This window comes from Perca fluviatilis, chromosome 20 (genome assembly GCF_010015445.1).
Source record: "Perca fluviatilis chromosome 20, GENO_Pfluv_1.0, whole genome shotgun sequence".
In the NCBI taxonomy this organism is placed as follows: domain Eukaryota; kingdom Metazoa; phylum Chordata; class Actinopteri; order Perciformes; family Percidae; genus Perca; species Perca fluviatilis.
Window position 1 is genome coordinate 21760329 of NC_053131.1, and position 20755 is coordinate 21781083.

At 41.8% G+C, this 20755-nt stretch overlaps 2 protein-coding genes across 4 annotated transcripts; one reads left to right on the top strand and one right to left on the bottom strand.

Annotated features, from left to right (window-relative positions):
• Positions 1-287: 287 nt before the first annotated feature.
• Positions 288-14149, top strand: LOC120549145 (sodium/bile acid cotransporter-like). Of its 2 annotated transcripts, XM_039785805.1 has the most exons (7): positions 301-369; positions 4119-4248; positions 4526-4962; positions 5564-5768; positions 10583-10761; positions 12250-12449; positions 12545-14149. In XM_039785805.1, the coding sequence occupies exons 3-7, from the start codon at positions 4574-4576 to the stop codon at positions 12595-12597; spliced, it is 1026 nt and encodes a 341-aa protein (XP_039641739.1). In that variant the 5' UTR covers positions 301-369; positions 4119-4248; positions 4526-4573; the 3' UTR covers positions 12598-14149. The 2 variants fall into 2 exon arrangements, with proteins under 2 accessions (XP_039641737.1, XP_039641739.1); XM_039785803.1 differs by lacking the exon at positions 4119-4248 and having other exon boundaries at positions 288-369.
• LOC120549144 (sushi domain-containing protein 6-like) lies at positions 13037-20636 on the bottom strand. 2 transcript variants are annotated; one of them, XM_039785801.1, is made up of 10 exons: positions 20343-20628; positions 19278-19419; positions 18120-18311; positions 17806-17997; positions 17257-17448; positions 15959-16150; positions 15193-15387; positions 14959-15091; positions 14473-14864; positions 13037-14394 (listed from the first exon to the last, which is right to left on the bottom strand). In XM_039785801.1, exons 2-10 carry the CDS (start codon positions 19393-19395, stop codon positions 14369-14371), a joined length of 1632 nt encoding a protein of 543 aa, XP_039641735.1. In that variant the 5' UTR covers positions 19396-19419; positions 20343-20628; the 3' UTR covers positions 13037-14368. The 2 variants fall into 2 exon arrangements, with proteins under 2 accessions (XP_039641735.1, XP_039641736.1); XM_039785802.1 differs by lacking the exon at positions 15959-16150 and having other exon boundaries at positions 20343-20636.
• Between the last annotated feature and the right edge of the window lie 119 nt (positions 20637-20755).

Genomic DNA, 20755 nt, shown 5'->3' on the forward strand with positions numbered 1-20755 from the left:
AAGTGCCTCTTTAGAGGTACAGAAGCAATTCCAGTCTTTACATATTATCGAGCCCATCAATGCCAAATTTTCCCACTGTGCCGTGAAAAAGATGTATAGGGTAGCAACTCACTATGAATAAAGGATGACTTCTAGTAACTTGCTTTAAAGCTGGACTCACCAGAAATCTGTGTAAAAGAAAGCAATTGAGAGTTGAACGTGGTTTGGATGGTTTGCTTGCAGTGTTTACACCTACCATGTGAGCCCATGTGACTAAGGGGAGGGCAGGGTGTCCAAACAGAGAAAAGGAGTTAGGCACAAGAATGTGAGGAGAGATGGAAACAGTGTGAGAAAGCACAGCGCAGTTGCAGAAGCTGGCCTGAAATCGAGGTAAGAAAGTGCCTTTATTTCTTAGACAATCATCACAATATCTTTGCTTTTTGAAAGGTTAAGACTTTTACTATTTCATTCTTATATTATGCCAATAGTTAGCAAGCATTAAGGTAGATGAATGGATGGTCACACTGACAAGCCCTCCAGCGCATTGTGATGGGTTTGCTTGTCTGCCTGCAAAGGGACAGGCAAAGTTTATATATATATATATATATATATATATATATAGACCAAAATAATGATAAAATAATCAAAGTATTGTGTACTAAGTAGATACAGCCTTCTGTAGCATTCCAGTACCATTCTAACCAAACAAATTCTTTTATAAATTCTTTACAATGAGGATGGCCAGTGCAATTGTTCCTCTCACCTCTTCTAAATTACAAACCAGTGATAACATATGATATGTAGTTACATTTCAAAATGCAGGTGTAGAGTTAAACTATATTACACTTGCCATGTTTTTACATTGATTATTTATTGTCACATACATGTATGCACATCACAACTCTGTGAGAATCTGTATCTGCATTTAATCCATTCTATTTTTCTATAATGTGTGTTGTAATCAAGGAATATGTCATGCAGTGCAACAATATGGCTCTTTGTTTATTAGTTTAGGCATCAAGGCACATGCTCTATCAGGTTACAAAGACAAGAAATGGACAACTTAATTGTTGGGCTTGGTCTCTTTAGGAAATTTTTTGAATGTAATGATAAAATAATGCCATTGTTTTTCGATTGCACTTCATCGATTTGTTCTATTTTAATCTGTAAAGCATTTGCAGATGTTTAGAAGGCCTCAATATGAGGTTGTAGTTACAATATTACAATACACTGTATTAATTATTTTAGAACAAAACAGTGACTGATTTAGATATGGAGTAGTTATTAGTATTGTCTCACATATCATTGTGTGTGTGTCACGGATGACCAGGAGACAGACTGGAGTAGTGAAGCAGATCTTTATTTGACAATGATCCAACAACGAGCAGGAAGCAACAGGCAGGGAATCTGGTAGCTGGGTAGGCAGGTTTCAGAGCAGCAGCAGACAACAGGATACAAAGTACAGGTAAGGTAAGGTAAACTTGAAATTACTAGGCTTAACGTGAGTGGTCAAAGAGTCGTGTGGAAACGAGACTAGACAAGGAGTGTGTGTGGTTGTGCTGCTTATGTAGGTGGTGGTTGATTAGCTGCAGGTGGTGAACTGAGGATGAGGCTTGATGAGGTGCAGGTGTATGTAATTAAGACTGAGGGGACTGGGAGCGTCTGATCTGCGTGAGTGACGAGGAGTATGAATCAATGGGAGGAGTGTGTGCAGGAGAATGAGAGAGAGTGAGTGCTGGTGACAGTGAATGGGGAAACAAACAGTCAATGAACACCAACTAAAAGTCCAAGATACCCTGACAGTGTGCAAAGTGTGGCTTTAACAGCAAAATTATAAACAAATTCCAGGAAGATTACATAATGTAAGATTGTTGTTTAAACCTGCGGATGTAGATATATGGACATGCGTAAAGGCAAAAAAAAAAAAGAAGTAATATTTCTGAATTTTCAAGCACTTGTAACGCTGCTTTGAAATAATCAATACAGCATAGTATCACAATATTTTCTGTGGCAACACTGTATCGATACACAGACGCCAAGTATCAATCTATTATTATATATGTGTTGGTCAGTTTGTCTGCTTGGCAATCCCATTTTGCAGCAATAAACTTGAAGTGAGATGAACAAACAGAGAAATGTATCTTTTTAGATAAAACAGATGTTGACAAAATGTGCTTTTTGGGGACATAATTTGAAATAAATTGCAATATATCACCGAACATGCCTTCGCCATCCTGTGAAACGCAAATCATACTGGACTGCAACTGGTCTTGTAATACATACATGCTTCCACACCAGCTGTGTTGACAAATTCATATTTGGAGCACAGAGAAACTTTCCCCCTTCGACAAATGAATGTGTAGACAGCCTTCTACTGTCAATCTCTGCACAATCATCCTTCTGCTCAGTATACGTCAAACATTAAATGAAGTAACAATAACCCAAACCCCTGAGGTCTATTGTGATTGATTGATTGATATATTTATATTGATGTGCAGGTGTGCTTATGTCACTTTTTTTTTTTTAGCCGATCAATCCATCAAACCAACCCGATAATCGGCTGTTGGACAGTCTGGAGAGGTCAGTGATTTGAGTCTGTTCGGTGTGTTCCGTGCCGTCGTCCGTCAGAGGGGCCGTCTGCCTTCATTTTGGCCGATTTGACACGTTGAATCAGAGGGCGGGCATTCGGACTCAATGACCAATCTTATTGGAGTGCTAGCCCGGAAATAACGAGCGGGATGAGTGACGAATGCCTAAAATCTTTTAAACTGACCTTTGTCGATCTGAAATGAAGAGAGATTCAGCAACTGCATGGCCTATTTCTCACTTAAAATGTTTTCAGAAACACGTTTCAGTGAACTATTTTCGTAAAATACGAGATCGTAGTCCCAAAGAGCCGCCATTATTGTCGGCTGGAGAAGCCAGACCCACGTGACGCGTCATTTCCAGTTTTCATTTTTTGGGGCGACAATACAGATTAGCGCCACCTGCAGTACACGCAGGTCATACGCTCAAGTCAGCGTCTCTTCTGTGCGTTCCAAGGCATTTTTTGGACCTCAGGGAGCCGACTGATGAGTCAGACTGCCTTTTCTGCTGACGGTCGGGTTGGTGTGTCAGGGCCTTAAGGTCGAAAAACTGCTGGTGTCGTGGCTGGCTAAACTTCACATCAATAATATTGTGCATTCTTGTTTGTATAGTATTTACCGATCAACACTGATCAATGACATAATGTCTTTAGTTGGAAGTCGGAAATTCAAAAGGGCTATCTGTAGATCACTAAATACAGTATACTGCAATCCAATAACAGTCGGGTTTGGAGTGAAGCTAGTATTGTATCTGGCTGTAAAACTTTATGTGGATAAAACCAATTCAATTCACATTACAACAAGAAAATGAGTTACGGCAGCTCCTCCTGTGCAGCTATAATCCATGTTGGTTTTGACTACAGTATAACAATTATTAACATCCAACACATCAGCAAAGGCATGCACTTGAGGATTAACACTTATATTATAATGGTGATGTTGCTAGAGTGCAAGAACAAGAAGTTACGATGAACATGCATGGGCACTGTAGTTTTTTTTTAATCAATCCCACATACACCATCCTGCTGCTATAAATACTCACTATACTAACAATACTCACAATACCCCAACTTTTGACTTCTATTTGAGCAACATTTGCAAATAACTACAGAGCCCAGGTGTTTTGGGAAATTATTTAGCCCTTTTCTTTTATTTTATACAAAATATATATATTTGTAACATGTTTTAAAAATGTTGTGCCTGCAGTAGGAATAAATTGGCTTGGGGCTAAGTGCCACAAACAGGCTGAGGAAGTCAGAAAGTATTAAGAAATGGACTCACGATGGTTTTGGTCTTTTCATGGAATATGTTCACAAATTTGTAAGACAAATATTGAACATTGCCAGCTTTATCTGTCAATGTCAACTGGAAGAACATTTTGTTACATTTTCTGAATCATTTTATTTTAGGGCACACACAAAGGGCAACTATTAAAAATGCAGTTATAACAATCTTTGCTTTCAGGTAGCGCACATGCTAAAAGTGCTGTTTTGATTTATATATTTTATTTTAATAAAGATCATTTTTGGGCTTTTATTACCTTTTTTATTATAGAGCAGCTGGAGAATGACAGAAAAGGGGGGAAAGAGAGGGGGGATGACACGCGGGTCACAACGGCCGCGGGTCGGATTCAAACCCCGGCCGCTGCCAAGGACTCAGCCACATGGGGTGCACACTTTACCGGGTGAGCGAGAGGTCGCCCCTACTTCTATATTTTCTATAGGAGGAACTGTTTAGGATTGTAGAGAATGGCCAAAAAGCTCCTCATTTGGACATCTGCAACATGCTAAATGCCAATGAGTGGGATTGTGAGTGATTTTTATGATTGCATTGCATAAAAATAAAAATAAAGGACTCAAACTACCTAACCCAATACTGAAATCTGAAGTCTAATGACAATAATCTAATTCTGTAATTTATTTGCTGATAATGTATTTACTTTGCTTGTTTTGTTGTGACAGGTGAAAGTTGCAGGACAGTAAACACACAGTGTATGGATCAGCATCACAATGAATGTGACAGAAGTCTACAAGGGAATAGCTCACATCTATAATGAGGGAAATTTCTCTGGCAATGGAAGTATTGGTGACCTCAACATCCCTCCCTCCCTAAACAAAGCCATCAATATCCTCACCGTCGTCATCCTCTTCATCTCCATGATATCCCTTGGCTGTACAATGGAGATTTCCAAAATAAAGACCCATCTCTTCAAGCCAAAAGGTGTAGCCATTGCACTGCTGGCCCAGTTTGGCATCATGCCCCTGACTGCTTTCTCTCTAGCCAAAATGCTACAGATGGATCCCATCAAGGCTGTGACTGTGCTCATCTGCGGCTGCTGTCCAGGTGGAAGCTTATCAAACATTTTCTCTCTGGCCATAAAGGGCGACATGAACCTCAGGTACAGTAAGCCCTCATTGATGTATTGATCCTGTCTTGTTGAGATTACAAATGCCTACGATAATTCACTACTTAAAGGAATAGTTGGTAACTTTGAATAAAAATAACGTTTTGCCATATTTGCTCAAACTGTCACTATATTCTGACAGTAGCACGAGGCAGATAATCTGTGAAACAAATCCTATTCCTCTGGTGGCCAAGGCTACCATACAAGGTGCTACCTGCTCAACATTCACACACATTCACACACCGATGGCGCATCGGGAGCAATTCAAGATACAGTGTCTTGCCCAAGGACACTTTGACATGGGAATACAGGGATCGAACCACCGACCTTCCAATTGGTAGCAGCCTCTCTACCACCTAAGCCACAGCCATCCGTCTCATGTAGATGTAGTACTGTCAAGATGTAGTGCCAGTTTTGGCAAATATGACAAAAAGTTTGTTTTTTTTATCAACGATACCTACTGAACCTTTAACCTTGGTCAACACAGAAATGTTCCTACAAAAGAGCCTTGTTTTGCATGTACCATTTGAGACATTTACATTTCAGGCATGACCTGTCTAAAAATGTTTCTTATCTCTCTCTGACACCCTCCCAGCATCGTAATGACCACTTGCTCCTGCATCGCCGCACTTGGTATGATGCCATTGCTGCTCTATATCTACTGCCAAGGCTTTACCGGTCTGGAAAATGCTGTACCCTACTTTGGCATCATCTCTGCTCTCGCGTTCACCCTTGTGCCTTGTGCCATTGGCATTGCCATTAATCACTACAAACCAAACTACTCATCAGTCATCAAAAAAGTGAGACCCCTGAAATGTGCTTCACACAAGCATAATCTGTTGTAAAAAAACATTTTTCACAGCATACATTTTGACTCATCATAGGAGGAAAAGGCAGCATGCACAATACCAGGACCCTGAGACTGAAGCAGCTAAATGGAATTCAGCCATAATTAATTTGACTATTTTCCCATGTGCCTTTACTACTGTGACACATTGAGCCCTATTTTTTTATTTTTTATCTAAGCGCACGGCGTGAAGCGCCTGGGGCAGGTGCGTTTAGGGCGTGTCAAAATCCACATTTGCTAGTTTGACAGCAGAAAAAAAAGGTCTGTGCGCCAGGAGCATGGTTCAAAAGGGTTGTACTTAGTGTCTTTATTAATTCATAGGTGCGTTTTGGGCGTAACATGCAATAAATCATATGGAATGGGAGATGAGTGTCATCTCCCATTCCCTTTAAAAGCCAGGCGCGTTTGTACCTTGGCGCATTGCTATTATGATGGCGGATTTTCACCATAATATTTTGCATGTTTGTGTGCTGCTGCGCTTCCTTGTGTGTGTGTAACAAGCATAGTGTGCACGCGCTGTGCATTAGCCTAGGCAAATGTGCTGTTAAAATAACAATGAAATGCTGTGCCATTGACTTTAGACCAGGTTTTTGTTGGTCAATGGAGCGATCACTTCCCACTGCCTCAAGATAGCAATACGCCAAGAATTCACCTCCCTGTAAGACTAGCACGCCCATGGGCGCAAAGATGGACACAGGTGCATTTGCTATTTAAACGACATAGGCGCTGGACGGTCTTAAACTAGCAAAGACACTTGTGTCAGGCTTTGCGCCGTGCTGCGCCGGGTGCAAGATAGGGCCCATCATGTCTTACATGAAAAATACCTTTTGGATATAAAGTTGTATTTTCCACACTAGTCATTACATGGTATGGGTGTAATTTGTGGTCCAAATAAACAGGAAGCAATAGTTTTAATGCTAACAAAGAGCAGACCTTAGCCTTCAGATGATGTTTGCCACTTTTATATAGGGAAGAAGAGAGAAGGTTCATGCCTTGAAGCTGAGATTTCAGTACCATTTAGGTGAGATAACCTGACTCTTGTAACCATAGGGAAAAAAAGGATAGAAAGGCCATCTCCATTCATATCAACGTAGCAGAATTGTCAGAGCAGCAGCCATTTTTATGTAGCCTGGATGCCAGCCGAACTTAGCCCCGCCCACAACATTTGAGGTCGGGAAGTTCGCTCTGGACTTGATCCGTTGTGGAGCAACTATGCTCGGACCAGAGCTGTTCGGACCAATCAAATTGTCAGGGCAGGCTTTATACGATGATGGACAGATGATCAACAGTAACGTAATCAACCACGTCACCAAAGAGCACTTGGGTTGAATTCGGAGAATTGAGATGTGTAGATTCCGCCATCGCATCTGTTATAGAAGATATCGACAGCGCATTCATTTTAAAATCCTCAACCGGCCCATCTCAGCTCGACTCAAACCAGCTGATGGTGTCGCTGCGACTCAGCTGTTCAAGTCACAGAGGCTGGTTTTAGAACGTAAGAGACGTCACCTGTAGAGCCAATAGAGCCACCGGTCAATAGAGAAGTCAGCTTGTAAAGTCAGCTATAAACTATAGAAATAAAATGATCAATAATCCATTTTATTTTTATGTTACAAACAGCTGTACAAAACAGAGCCTCAACGACCGCCCGAAAGCATGGTAATGTTATATGGTCGCGCGAGAGACGGCGTTAGAACAAAGCAGTGAATCGGAGAAATGAAATGTGTTTTCGCTGATTCATCACATATTTACAGCTACAAAAAAGTTTAAAAGTCGTAAGTTAGGACGGAACTGCAAATAGTGGTTGCTGTGGAGACAATACACCGTCTCGTCTCATTGGTGTTTAGTTCTGTTGACAGTTGAGTTGAGTTCTGTTGCTCTGATTGGTTGTAGGTCTATCCAATTGAATGCAGAGGCATTTTCTTTCCTGGTTCGGTTCAAACACTAGCCTGGTCCAAGGGGGTAAGCTTCGCTTCAGAACTCGAGCCATCTATGGCGCCATTTTGTTGCTACCTGGCCATCACCTCCTGTTAGCATTCCGCTGACCGACATTTTTTTTTTACGTCACTAGACTGCGAATAACTTTACATCTGAAGCGTTTAAAGACTCTATTTGTCCATTGTTTATTTCTAAAGAAACACGACAATGTATAAAAGGCTCCATTACCTTGTACCTCACGTTATGGCTCCGTAGCAGACGCTTTTGTAAAAATAGGCTAACGATTGTGTCATAACCAAGTGACTTACTGTCGCACAGTAGAGGAATTACCGTATAGTACAGGAGAAGCTCGCAGGCAGTTTGGACTTATGTTAGCTGTTTAGGTTTAATTACTAATGTTAACTAGCATGTTAGTTAGCAATAATTAGCCTGTGCTTATGTTATCTCCTTACATATACCTACACTCTCCATCTCTGTAAGATTGGGAATGATTGAGATTTCTCTTGGCACAGCTACCAGAAGACTTACAACTTTCAGACACGTTGCTCGCGTCACATTTACGTTGTCTCTGTCAGTTGGAGGCTGCGCAGTAAAGCTGGCCATCACCGGAAAAGTGCTTCTAATAGCATTCACTGGTCTCCGTCCAGAGCAACGGGGTCTATTGGTCCATTTTATATATGTCAATGGCCTGGTCCTACCCATACATACCGTACATTTTATTTGTACAGGGAGAGTCTGGCCACTCTCCATTGACAAGTGTTAACTTCCTTGAAGTTACTTCAACTTCAACGGGTACTCTGTTGAAGTTTAAAACTATTGGATCTGCCCAGGGCCACTCTGGTAGCCTGGCTCCGCCCTCCTACGTCTGGTAGTACTAGGCTAACAAGAGGGGAGACAACAACTATCGGCTTAGCATCACTAGCGTTACGGTACAGATCCACTTGTCTGTGCGACGCTTCTGTGGTGCCGCGCTCTACTATATTCCTATGGGTGACGTCAAGCGCTTCAACGTGTACGCAAAGCATTCCGGGAAGGTGGTGCTACATTTGAGAAAATGTTGCGCGTCAAAAAGCTGGCTGATGCCCAGCTAATGCAAATTAATCAGTTGAACGCGACGCGACTATCCAATAGAAGTAGAGCACAGAGGAGATGGGGAGAACGTGGGATCCTTTCTGCTAGACGTTGCAAAAATGCTGTAAATTGAGGAATGCCCATCAACGTACAAATGAGGGGAGGCGTCGCGACACCACGCGTCAGTCGTGTCGCAAAAGTGGATCTGTACCGATAGCCTTAGCCAACTCCTTCACCATTAACGGAGCGAGCTGGAAAATCTAACTTTTCCCAAAGCCCATGGGGAGGAGGGCCACACCATCATGGCCACCAACAGAACTCAGCAAAGATTGTTCTTGCTCGGGCTTTAACTTCTGGATATTCGGCAGCGTTGCCACAACGGACCAAACGGCTTCGCTCGCATCTTTCTCCACCTAAAACTCAAACTCACGGTGGCTCAGTGGTTAGCACTTCTGCCTCACAGCAAGAAGGTTCTGGGTTCGATCCCAGGTCGTCCCAGGCCTTTCTGTGTGGAGTTTGCATGTTCTCCCCGTGCTTGCGTGGGTTTCCTCCGGGTGCTCCGGTTTCTTCCCACCATAAAGACATGCATGCAACTAGGACTACAGTTGAAAATTAGCCAACTGGCTAACACTGGCGCATTTACAGAAATGTTGATTAATGTGCATTGTCCTAATATAAATAAACATATCTTCTTAAACTAGCGCACAACCTCAACGTCATCGTTCTCAGCCACTCCCTCTGTTCGCTGATTGGACCGCCAAATATTTGGCCAGAGAAAACCCAAGAACATACCGCAAACCCAGGCCATAGACAGTATATAAGAATGGACCAACAGATCCCGTTGCTCTGGACCTAATACATCCATGCTCTGGATGGAGACCAGTGAAGGATATTAGAAGCACTTTTCCGGTGAGCGCTGAGCGTTACTGCGCAGCCTACAACTGAGAGAGACGACGTAGATGTGACGTGAGCAACCTGTCTGAAAGTTGTAAGTCTTCTGGTAGCTGTGCCAAGAGAAATCTCAATCATTCCCAATCTTGCAGAGACGGAGAGCGTAGGTACATGTAAGGAGATAACATGGGCACAGGCTAATTATTGCTAACTAAATTGCTAGTTAACATTAGTAATTAAATCTAAACAGCTCATGTAAGTCGAAACTGCCTGCGAGCTTCTCCTGTACGGTAATTCCTCTACTATGTTACACAATCATTAGCCTATTTTTACAAAAAGGCCTGCTACGGAGCCATAACGTGAGGTACAAGGTAATTGAGCCTATTATACATTGTCGTGTTTCTTTAGAAATAAACAATGGACAAATAAAGTCTTTAAACGCTTCAGATGTAAAGTTATTCGCTGTCAAAGTGACGTCAAAATGAATGGGAGTCAGTGGAATGCTAACGGGAGGTGATCGTTTTGTAGCATCAAAATGGCGCCATAGGAGGTTCGAGTTCTGAAGCGAAGCTTACCCCCTTGACCCAGACGGAGTACTGAAGGGAAATGAAAATTGAGCAGAAGTACGTAGGAGGGCGGAGCCAGGCTATTGAAACATGCCCCATAATCACAGCCAGAGCAGTATCATATTCTGACTAGAATCTGAGTAGGACGACGTCAGGCTAATTTTTATGTGTACCATTGCCATGGTAACGTATAAACCAGTATAAGCAGAGTTGCTGAGCTGAGGTTTTGCCGCAAACAGTCCAATGGCCTTTCTATCCATTTTATTTCTATGCTTGTAACATCTTTTCACTCTCTCGACAGGCTGGTCTCAGCATCCTGATAGTCTCCGGCATCATAGTGTTCAGCCTGTCTGGTTTTGTCATCAAAGACGTACTATGGATGGTCCTCACACCTGATGTTCTGGCTGTTGCTGCACTGATGCCACTGATTGGGTTTATGCTGGGATATGTCATGTCTGTGATGTGTAGACTCAGTCCAAAGTAAGTGAATACACGCTAGATGTACCTATCATTGAGTTGATTTCTTGGTTTTGTTTATAGGTCCCATGGCATGAAAATTTCCCTTTATGAATTTTTTTAACATTAATATGCGTTCCCCCAGCCTGCCTATGGTCCCACAGTGGCTAGAAATGGCGATAGGTGTAAACCGAGCCCTGGGTATCCTGCTCTGCCTTTGAGAAAATGAAAGCTCAGATGGGCTGATCTGGAATTTTGCTCCTTATGAGGTCATAAGGAGCAAGGTTACCTCCCCTTTCTCTGCTTTGCCCACCCAGAGAATTTGGCCCACCCATGAGAGAGAGACATCATGGCTTTCAAACGAGCAAAGTGGCAGTTGGTCAAGGCCACACCCCAACCCTCCATCTTGCCCCCTCTCCTCCTCAATAGCTACAGACACAGAAATGGCACATCCTAAGGAAAGCTCATTGTGGGACTGGCTCTAGTGGCTGTAATTCTACACCAAGGCTGAATTTCGGGAAAGAGACTTCAGATACAGTATTAGGGGACCACTAAGGTCTATATGAAAGAGACTCCAGATACAGTATTAGGGGACCACTAAGGTCTATATGAAAGAGACTTCAGATACAGTATTAGGGGACCACTAAGGTCTATATGAAAGAGACTTCAGATACAGTATTAGGGGACCACTAAGGTCTATATGAAAGATACTTCAGATACAGTATTAGGGGACCACTAAGGTCTATATGAAAGATACTTCAGATACAGTATTAGGGGACCACTAACGTCTATATAAAAGCATCCAAAGGGCACCATGTCATGGGACCTTTAAGGAGTTTTGCCAGCTTGAAGAGGTGAACGCATATATTTCATGAGAAAATGCAAAGATTACAGAGAAATACAGATAATTCCGTGAAACAGATTTTTTTCTTCTTGTTCATTTAAGCCTCTTGTGACCACTCAGTTTAATCATGGGACCTCCATAGGGGATCTGACCCCAGGTGGGGAACCAGTGGTGTTTACTTCACTATTTCCATTTCATTCTACTTCTATTCTTCTATTCTGCATTTTTTTGAGAGTATATTTTCTACTGTGTGAGTTTACAAAATATGATGCATTTATAGATTAAACTGTAAACAGTAAAAAGTCAAGTTATAACTTACACATTAATGCATCACTAATTATAATCAAATATAATATGCAATAGTCAAACCCTCACAGGAGCCATTTTTTGTTTTATGAGTACTTTTATGTATTTTAAGCTGGCCCACATTTGGCTAAAAAACATACTGTACTTTTACTAAGTAAAGGATCTGAAAACTCTCAACTGTCCCATTTTAATATTTCAACTAAGATAGTGTTTAAGTGTAGAAAAGCTTTACACAATTGGAACTTGGAAATAAATCCAGTTATTTCAAGTTGTCTTCCAGTAGCTATACTATTGGTGCATTTGAGTATGAAATTCAAATAATGTAATATCAAAACTGACAAGTGACTCACCTCTTTTTTTAGATGCAGCAGGACAGTCTCCATGGAAACGGGGTGTCAAAACATCCAGCTGTGCGTTACCATCCTAAAAGTGGCCTTTCCCCCTCAGGTCATTGGACCCATGTTTCTCTTCCCTCTGATATACTACACATTCCAGTGTACCGAGGCCCTTCTCCTGACCCTGGGCTTCAGATGTTACCAAGCCTTCAAGCCACCAGCTGAGGGTAAATGTCACTGTGTTTGTGTAGAGTGAGGCTGGGAGGAGGGCTGGAATGGTCTGGAAAGAAAGCAGGAGTCTAATACCACCCTTCTCTTACAGACGTTGACGTTAAACAAGTGGAAGTGAAACAGCCATGTCTGCGTCCCAGATGACAACCCAGCGCTGAAGAGGGAAATGATGGAAGAGCTGAATCCTACCTACTGAGGATGCAGAGTGCCCTCACTGTTTCCATATCATCTGCACATTCATCACCCAGGCCTGTGATACGGACAGAAAGACTGTTGGAGCATGCGCCATAACTAATACTTTAATCAGTGTTTACGTAATCAATTGGATACAATGTTAACTAGAGGTAGTGCCTGTTGAAGCAAGAAGTCAATGATTAAATATTACATTTTGTAATTAGGTTTGTTTAAAAAAAATGCAATCTAATTTTATTTATATAACACCTTAATAATGAATTTATACAATATATTGACGTGTCACTAGCTTTTCTGAGGATGCTATTAAATTAAATAGAATAAGAGAAAAGGTCAATCTCAGATGTTTCAAAGATGTGAAAAGCAGTCTAATGAAAAAGGATACCGCCACTTTTAACACCTCAAATAAGATTTAATCAAAATGATCATATGGTATATACAGAGTAAACTTAACTTAAAACTTTTTACATATATTAAAATACCATCTTCACAAAAACACAAAACAAAAACCCATTCCTCAGTCCCAAAGTAAATTCAGTGGACAGTCAAACAAAGTGAACAATGACATTACACTAATCTGTACACTTACTCATTTGCGTTCCATACAATGCGTCTGCAGTAGAATCGAAACTGAAGCGGCAAACTAAAAAAAGACCTACATGTTTTTTTTTTTTAAGTTTTCAAGAGCTGTGGAAGCATCAAAAGAAGCCATGGCTGATCAACAGCGTTCTGGACACATACATTAAATACACATCTTAGTTTCCCCATTTACACTTAAAAGAGGAATTTCCAAGCAGCCTGAATAAATAATATTTTCTGGTGTACAAGGGATGTGTATGACAAAGCCTTACATAATATCACTAAGCAGTGGAGGCATTTAACTGACATTCATTTTTAAAATTCCTTATTTATTTTACATGATACCTGTGCATAGAAGTGGAAAGCTAAGGCCATTGGAGGCAAGGGTATGAGTATGGAGAGAATACATCTGAACGCTTTGCAAGGGTAAAATGTGTTGAATGCAGGCCTGAAACAAGTCTCTTAAAATGTTTGCCCTCAATCCAATGAAAAACGCAGCAGAGTGAACTCTTGGGTGGACAAGCAGCCGTAAACTGTACAATGACTTGAGGTAGGTGTTATGATTAATAACACCTTAAATAATGATTAATAATTACAAAAATCTTTGAGGACAATGCTGTAAGTGTGCATGACTTGGACAACAATCTAGACTTTCTTGGACTTCATGCATCTTTGCTGATGTGTGTCTTAAATGGCGCGATATGTGGTTAAAGAAAAGTAACAGTAAACGAGAAACTGAAGAGATTATTAACTCCCAAAATGAGTTTGCAGCTTTGCCCTTTCAAATGAAATACATCATTCATTTTTTAAGACAACCTCATTCAGGAGGTGCCTGTTCCTTTCGGTTTTTGTTCTACATTTTCAAACTGAGCTTCAGACATTAGACGTACATACATAGTGTAGGAATTCCTATATAAAAAAAAAATATGTAAGCATGTATGTACATGTGAATCCTTTCTTTGTTCTCCTTTGGGATGGACCGAGGAACTACTCTGAGTGACCCACAGTTTCACCCAGAGCCTCTTTAGTTGGCCTCGTCTGTGTTGACAGCTGTGTTGACAACTCAAGGGGCATCCCGCTCACCAGTACAAGTCAGTAACAAGGCTGGTTGTCCTGGGTAAGTCCAAAGACTGCTGCATTTTTTTCAGGCCTCCTTCAGCAATGGCATATCTGTAGACCATAAACAACTGCATCAGTACAAAGTAAGAATTATAAGTAAGTAAAAAGTGTGTTTGAAGAGGGCTTTACCATCAGAGTAGTCCATCTCAGAGTCCAGAGACAGGCTGTGCTGGTCGCTGCCTGCAGACGGCCTTCTTTGTGAGGATGACGGAGCCGCAGCACCTGCATGCTCCAGAGCCCAGGTAGAGGATGAGGGCGAGGGCGACGGGGAGGATGAGGACGGCGGCACAGGGTGGACCACAGCCATCTCGGACTGCTGCTGTTTTAGGGAAGAAGGCCTAGAGGGGCCAGCCTCTGGCGCTGTGGCATGCTGACCCTCAGACAGCACTATCTGGACTCGAGACTCAGAGCTGAGAGCGGAGGCTCCACTAGCATTCACAGCCTCCTCATATGAGGGCAGAGTCACCTGGACTCCTTCCACCATGATTGACACGGGCTGGCCGGACACACCCAGATCACGTCTAGGTGTGGGGGACCAGAAAAAAAGAAGAAGTTAAAATCTACGACTAGTTTGCTGAATGTAAAGCGCCTTCCACATTTTGAGGGCAGACTCACCGATGGAGGGACTTAAGTTTTGGCTGCAGAAGTACAAACAGCACCACTAGGAGCAGGATTAGGGCCACTGAGCTGGCTGTGGATGCCACTATGGACAAGGCGGGCATCCCCAATGGTAAAGTTGGATTGCGGTCTGTGAGGCAGAGAACAGTTGACACAGTTATGTGTACAGAACCTACTGTGATTATTTATCCAATTGTCCAAATATGTCATCTATTTTTTATTTTCTTTTACCTTGCTCCATGAGGCAGCTGAGCTTCATTAGGCTGTCCCACTCTCCATACTGACAAGTAAGGTATTTATAGTCTCCCTTCAGAACATAGCCTTCATCACAGAAATATTCGATCACAGTGCCATGAGAAAGTCTTTGGCATGGCGCGGGGTGGCAGGTAAAGCCCCCGTTTTCTGGCTGAAATGGAGGCTGGCATACTGTCCATGGAAAGAGAAGAAAACAATAAATACATTAACTCCAGTGCTGTAGATTGTTTCACTAAGCTATCAGTGCTAAACTGGTTTAGATCCCAATTGAAGGACGGAGACTACTTTTTGTCAATCGGTAATTACACATCTGAGTCAGTGTTTTTTTTAGCAGTGGGGGCAGGACGTTTTTGGCGGAGCTGTTCGTTTAATAGTCGACTCGGAAGGAAGCGAACGTTTTGACAATAAACTACATCAACACAACAGTATGTGGAGTTAAACTGGACGGGCCCAGTAACCTCTGAATAGTTCTCCTTGTTGTTAAATTGCAATGTGAGCGCCAGCCAACGGGGGATGCATTACGTTGGGAGGATCATTTAAAAGGCAACCGCGACTATATAAGAAATTTTGCCATGGCACACCGTCACAATAAAATCAACATGGAGGAAACACTGGGAGTGTTTATAGATGACCTGCAGAGTTCTCCGGCTCTCTATTCTTGTGCCTCTGCTGTTCAACCCTTACATGCTCCCACTAGCTCACATTATGAAAAACAACCAGATATCTTGAGGATTGTCTTTACCGTCACTGCGTATACAGCGAGGAGGTTCAGAGGACCAGTGTCCCAGTGCAGAGCAGGTGAGGATGCTGGGTCCGTCGGGCAGGTAACCCGGGTCACAGCTGTACTCCAGTACTGTGCCCACAGGGAAAGAGCTCCTGTTGGTTTCTGTCAGATTAGTTGAGCCATGCTGCACCGTAGAGGGTCTTATACAACCTTAAAAAAGGGACAACAGTCAAAAATACAGTTAAAACCTGTAATCATTTTTTGATAGATCGAGGGCTTTGTTGATATTGCACTTAAAAATTGTTACAAACTACTTTACAAAAGGAAAAAGATAGAACAGAGTTTAATAGATAAAAGAGAGTTAAAAAAAGAACATAACATTAAATGAGAGATAAAAAAATAAATAATTAGACCTTAACATAAATATGGTTGTGGTTCGTGAGACAGATACACAGTTGACATGTTATCTGTTAAGAGCTAATAACGGGTCAACTAATCTGCCTTAACCTTGCTCCATGTAGAGGATGGGTTGGGTTGATATTTAGAAATGATGTTCGGGTCGGGCTCAGTCACATCTGGATATTCTGAGTATGCTACAATCTGGGCAGCGAGTTTGTCATAATATGTCCTTTTTTTGTTATCGCAGCTGCTGGATGTTGACCTAAGACACAAATGTGTGTCTCTTTTTTTTGATTATTTTTTTGAGGCTTTTCCCGTTATTTTTGCAAGTGGATAGACATGAAAGGGGGAGAGAGATGGGGGATGACACGCAGCAAAGGGCAGGACTCTGACTGCATTTACAGTAAAACTTTAACCTTTTTTTGTTGTTATTGCTTAATCTAAATCATTATTAAAGCTATAGTGTGTAGTTTCTGTCGCCCCCAGGAGGAATTCTAAGTTATGACAACAACACTGTTGGCGTCCACATGATACAACCCTTTTGTGATGGTGCACAGCGTGTGTGTAATGTGTATATTTCCCTTGCGGGATTAATAAAGCATAAATTATTATTATTATTAAATGTAACGGACGTTCATTACTATCACAAAGTTACACACTCAAACTTTAATGTAAACAAACTGTAGGTGTTAAGAGCACAGATGTGAAGTGAAATAAGAAAATAAATCTACCGTAGGTTTGAAAATTTAATTGAAATGCATATTGACAACTAAATAAAAATAAAAAGAATAATGAAACATCTCAAACTATAACACATTGAAAGCAGATACGATCTGTTCATTCAGGTTAAAGTACATGTAGATAGCAGGTGTAAAGAGGGTCAGAACTGCAGACGGTAATATGAGGTTTGTCTTTACCGTCACTGCGTATACAGCGAGGAGGTTCCGAGGACCAGAGTCCCAGTGGGGTGCAGGTGAGGCTGCTGGGTCCGGCTGGCAGGTAACCCGGGTCACAGCTGTAGTGCAGGCGTGTGCCCACAGGGAACAAGCTCCTATTGGTGTCTGTCAGATTAGTTGAGCTATGCTGCACTGTAGAAGGTCTTATACAACCTTAAAAAGGGACAGTCAGAAATACAGTTAATACATGTACTTCGTTTTTAATAATAAACGTTTTGTTTATAAAGCATATGTATGTTACAAAGTGTTGTACAGGTAATAGTAAAACAGAGTATTACACAGATAAAAGTAAAAAATAGAGCAAAAAAAGGAAATTAAAATAAGCAAAAAATAAGAATTTCTTTTTTTTGAAGGTTTAAATGAAGACACACTATCCACAGCTGAGACTGTGGATAGTATTAAGACTCTCTATTTGGACTGATTTATCCACAAAATACAAATTTTTGGGGCATTGCTTTGCTGACAGGTGGGTGGACCTATTGATAGATCTGAGTTTGAGGACTGACCAACCTTGGCTCACACAACTGATCTGCATCGGTCCGTCCCACTGTCCATCCTGACAGGTCAGGTAGTTGTAGTCTCCACTGAGAACGAAGCCCTCATCACAGAAGAACTCAATCACAGTGCCATGGGAAAACATTCGGCAGGGAGACGGGTGGCAGGTGTAGCCCCCATTTTCGGGTTTGGAGAGGGGTAGACATGCTGATGGGGGCGAAACACAACATATGCATAAGTACCACATAATTAAATGTGAAAAGAAACAACACAGTCACTTCTCATTATTTCTACTATCAGTAAAGACAGTGGTGGACAAAATATCTTACCACCACTGCGTATACAACGAGGAGGTTCAGAGGTCCAGAGTCCCAGTGTGGTACAAGTGAGGATGCTGGGTCCGTCTGGCAGGTAACCCGGGTCACAGCTGTACTGCAGAACTGTGCCCACAGGGAACGAGCCCCTGTTGGTTTCTGTAAGGTTTACCCAGCTGTTCTGGACCATATATGGCCTCACACATCCTGGTAGGAGAAGACCAAAGAAGAAGAAATCCTGTGAAAGTGCTCAGGTTTTCAACAATATTTTGAGCCAGGTTTGATACATTTGACCCAGTGAAGCCACCAGTGTTAGAGACACAGAATGACCTATGCTGACCATCTGTACTAGAAAGGCTTTGCAATGGCACCACACATGCCCAGAAAATGTCATGGCAGTCCTCCGATTATATTAACATTGCAATATTGTGTAGAAGGTGAAAGAGTTAAGGTCAATGGGTCACCACAATCAGCAGGAATAATCTCCTAGAGATCATGAATATCCATGACAAATTTTACAGCATTAGTTTTCGAGATACATTGCTATGGAGCAAAGTATTGATGGGTGCAAAGTAGGGCTGGGCGACATGGAGAAAATAAAATATCACAATATTTTCCTTTCCTAATGGAAGTGTGGCAAAAGGACTAAACTGTCACAGTTGTTTTGTGAGGCTGCTGGTTTAACTTTGACACAATTCTAAACCCACTGGAACTGCCTTTCTTTTGTCTGATGTGCTGCAACACCAACATGATCTGGTTGAACAGAGAGGAATTATTTGTTGACTGCCCCCTTCCTTGTTATACATCAATTTTAATGTATTCCACAACTATTTAGCATAGGAGTACGTAGAGTAAGAGTAGTTCATGGTATAGTTACATTAAATAATTTACTTGTACACTAAACAATAACATCATCTCAGGTAGTTATAGGGCTGTACTATTGCTGATGATAAATCTGCGGACATGTTGAAATCAATTTTAGGAGGCAGTTGATTAAGTCTCCCCTGTGCTGTAGAACAAGCAATACATCCGGTCTGTGTGAGGACTCCCAGACAGTCACCCATCTGGTCTGTCATGACAAAGCTGATTTGATGTTAATTCAGCAGAGTACTGACATAATCCATAATGCTCTGTATTGTAGGAGTGTGCAACCATACATTTTGCCTCTCTTACCTGACCCTTGCACAGTGGACACTGCAGTCAAAACCAGCAGCAACAAGAAGGACCTATTAGTGGCTGAGATGTTGGCCCAAAAGGCTTTTGATATTGACTCTATCATTCCATTGCACATCTTCCCCTGCAGAGTCGACTCAACCTGGTATGATCAGAAAATAATGTAATTACAAAAGTATAAATATATCATGATGAAAATAATAGGGCTGCTCCCTCTTAGTCAATAAGTCGACTAATCGGTCCTTTTGGTCTTAGTCAACTTAGATTTCTTTAGTCGATTAGTCATGTTTTATGCTTTTTTCATGCTGACTGACTTATTTCCAAGAAACGTATGAGCACATCTCTGGTAAACACAAGAATGAAAGTGGTGCTTTTGCACGACTCTTTGCGTAGAAACTCAGATTTACAGATCTGTCGATTAAATCAACTAATCGATTAGTCGATACAATTGAATGAGTGTTAGTCGACTAAGAATTTCTTCAATCGAGCACAGCCCTAGAAAATAGCCTTGACCATATGCTTTCACCTGCCTGGCGCAGGTACTCTGCAGAGCTTGGACAGCTGCCAGCGAAAATGGGTGTGACTGTGGTACAGCCGTAACGTTACAATGACAGAATGATATATCATTAAGCAAGCTAGCGCTGATTAGAAAGCAATGCAAATTCCTCTCTATAATGCCGTTAGGTATGTCAACGAAGCAACGGCTTTAGCCATTTAGCTATATCTCCCGCATATGATATAAGACGTAACTCTGGCTCTGTCTAAGCGGCTACACACCTATGATACACACCCATTTTCGGTGCCTATTTATTAACTGTGATAGCTAGCTAACGTTACGTTTGATAACGTTACCAAGTCCAAAACAAAATCTATCACATTTACATACCGAGGGTATAATGTTGATGATAACTAGCTAGCAACTGTGCTACCACCTATAGGACTATAAAATCCAACAGAGCACATCATAGCTGGTTTTCATTGTTAGGGTAGCTAGCTACATCAATATTCTTAGCTTGCTAACGCTAGTTAGACATGACAATGGGCTCGTTGGTTAGCGTTGCCTACCACAGAAACACGGCCTCGAATCCTCCACCCTCTCTTTGTCACACTGTAGACATTTATCAACAATATATCAGCTACATCGACGACATGTAACGTTGCTGCCGAAACGACGATAATATGATTCAACGAGCCGAGTGGTATTGCTACAGCTAAACGCTAGCTTGTTAACCACTACGTTAGCTAGCTAGCTAGATGCATCAATTGAAGCATCAGCTGAGCTGCCTCGATTTCGTGGTGGATCCTAAATCGGATCTGCTACACTGGTCGACGTAGTTAGGTTTAGGTATGAGTAGTGGGGATTGGTTAGGGTAAACCAATCCGAGGCAGAATAAGGCAGAATAAGGCGGGACGCATGGCTCGTTCTTTGACGTGGACACGTCTAGCGGATCCGATCTAGTACAGCATCTACCCGATTT

Coding starts and splice junctions, on each gene's coding strand:
- LOC120549145 (XM_039785803.1), top strand. CDS start 4,574: ATGAATGTGACAGAAGTCTACAAGGGAATAGCTCACATCTATAATGAG. Junction 5,769..10,582: donor ACTCATCAGTCATCAAAAAA/GTGAGACCCCTG, acceptor CTCTCTCGACAG/GCTGGTCTCAGCATCCTGAT. Junction 12,450..12,544: donor CTTCAAGCCACCAGCTGAGG/GTAAATGTCACT, acceptor CTTCTCTTACAG/ACGTTGACGTTAAACAAGTG.
- LOC120549144 (XM_039785801.1), bottom strand. CDS start 19,395: ATGTGCAATGGAATGATAGAGTCAATATCAAAAGCCTTTTGGGCCAAC. Junction 17,998..18,119: donor TCGTTGTATACGCAGTGGTG/GTAAGATATTTT, acceptor CGCCCCCATCAG/CATGTCTACCCCTCTCCAAA. Junction 15,092..15,192: donor CAGCTGCCTCATGGAGCAAG/GTAAAAGAAAAT, acceptor TCTGCCTCACAG/ACCGCAATCCAACTTTACCA.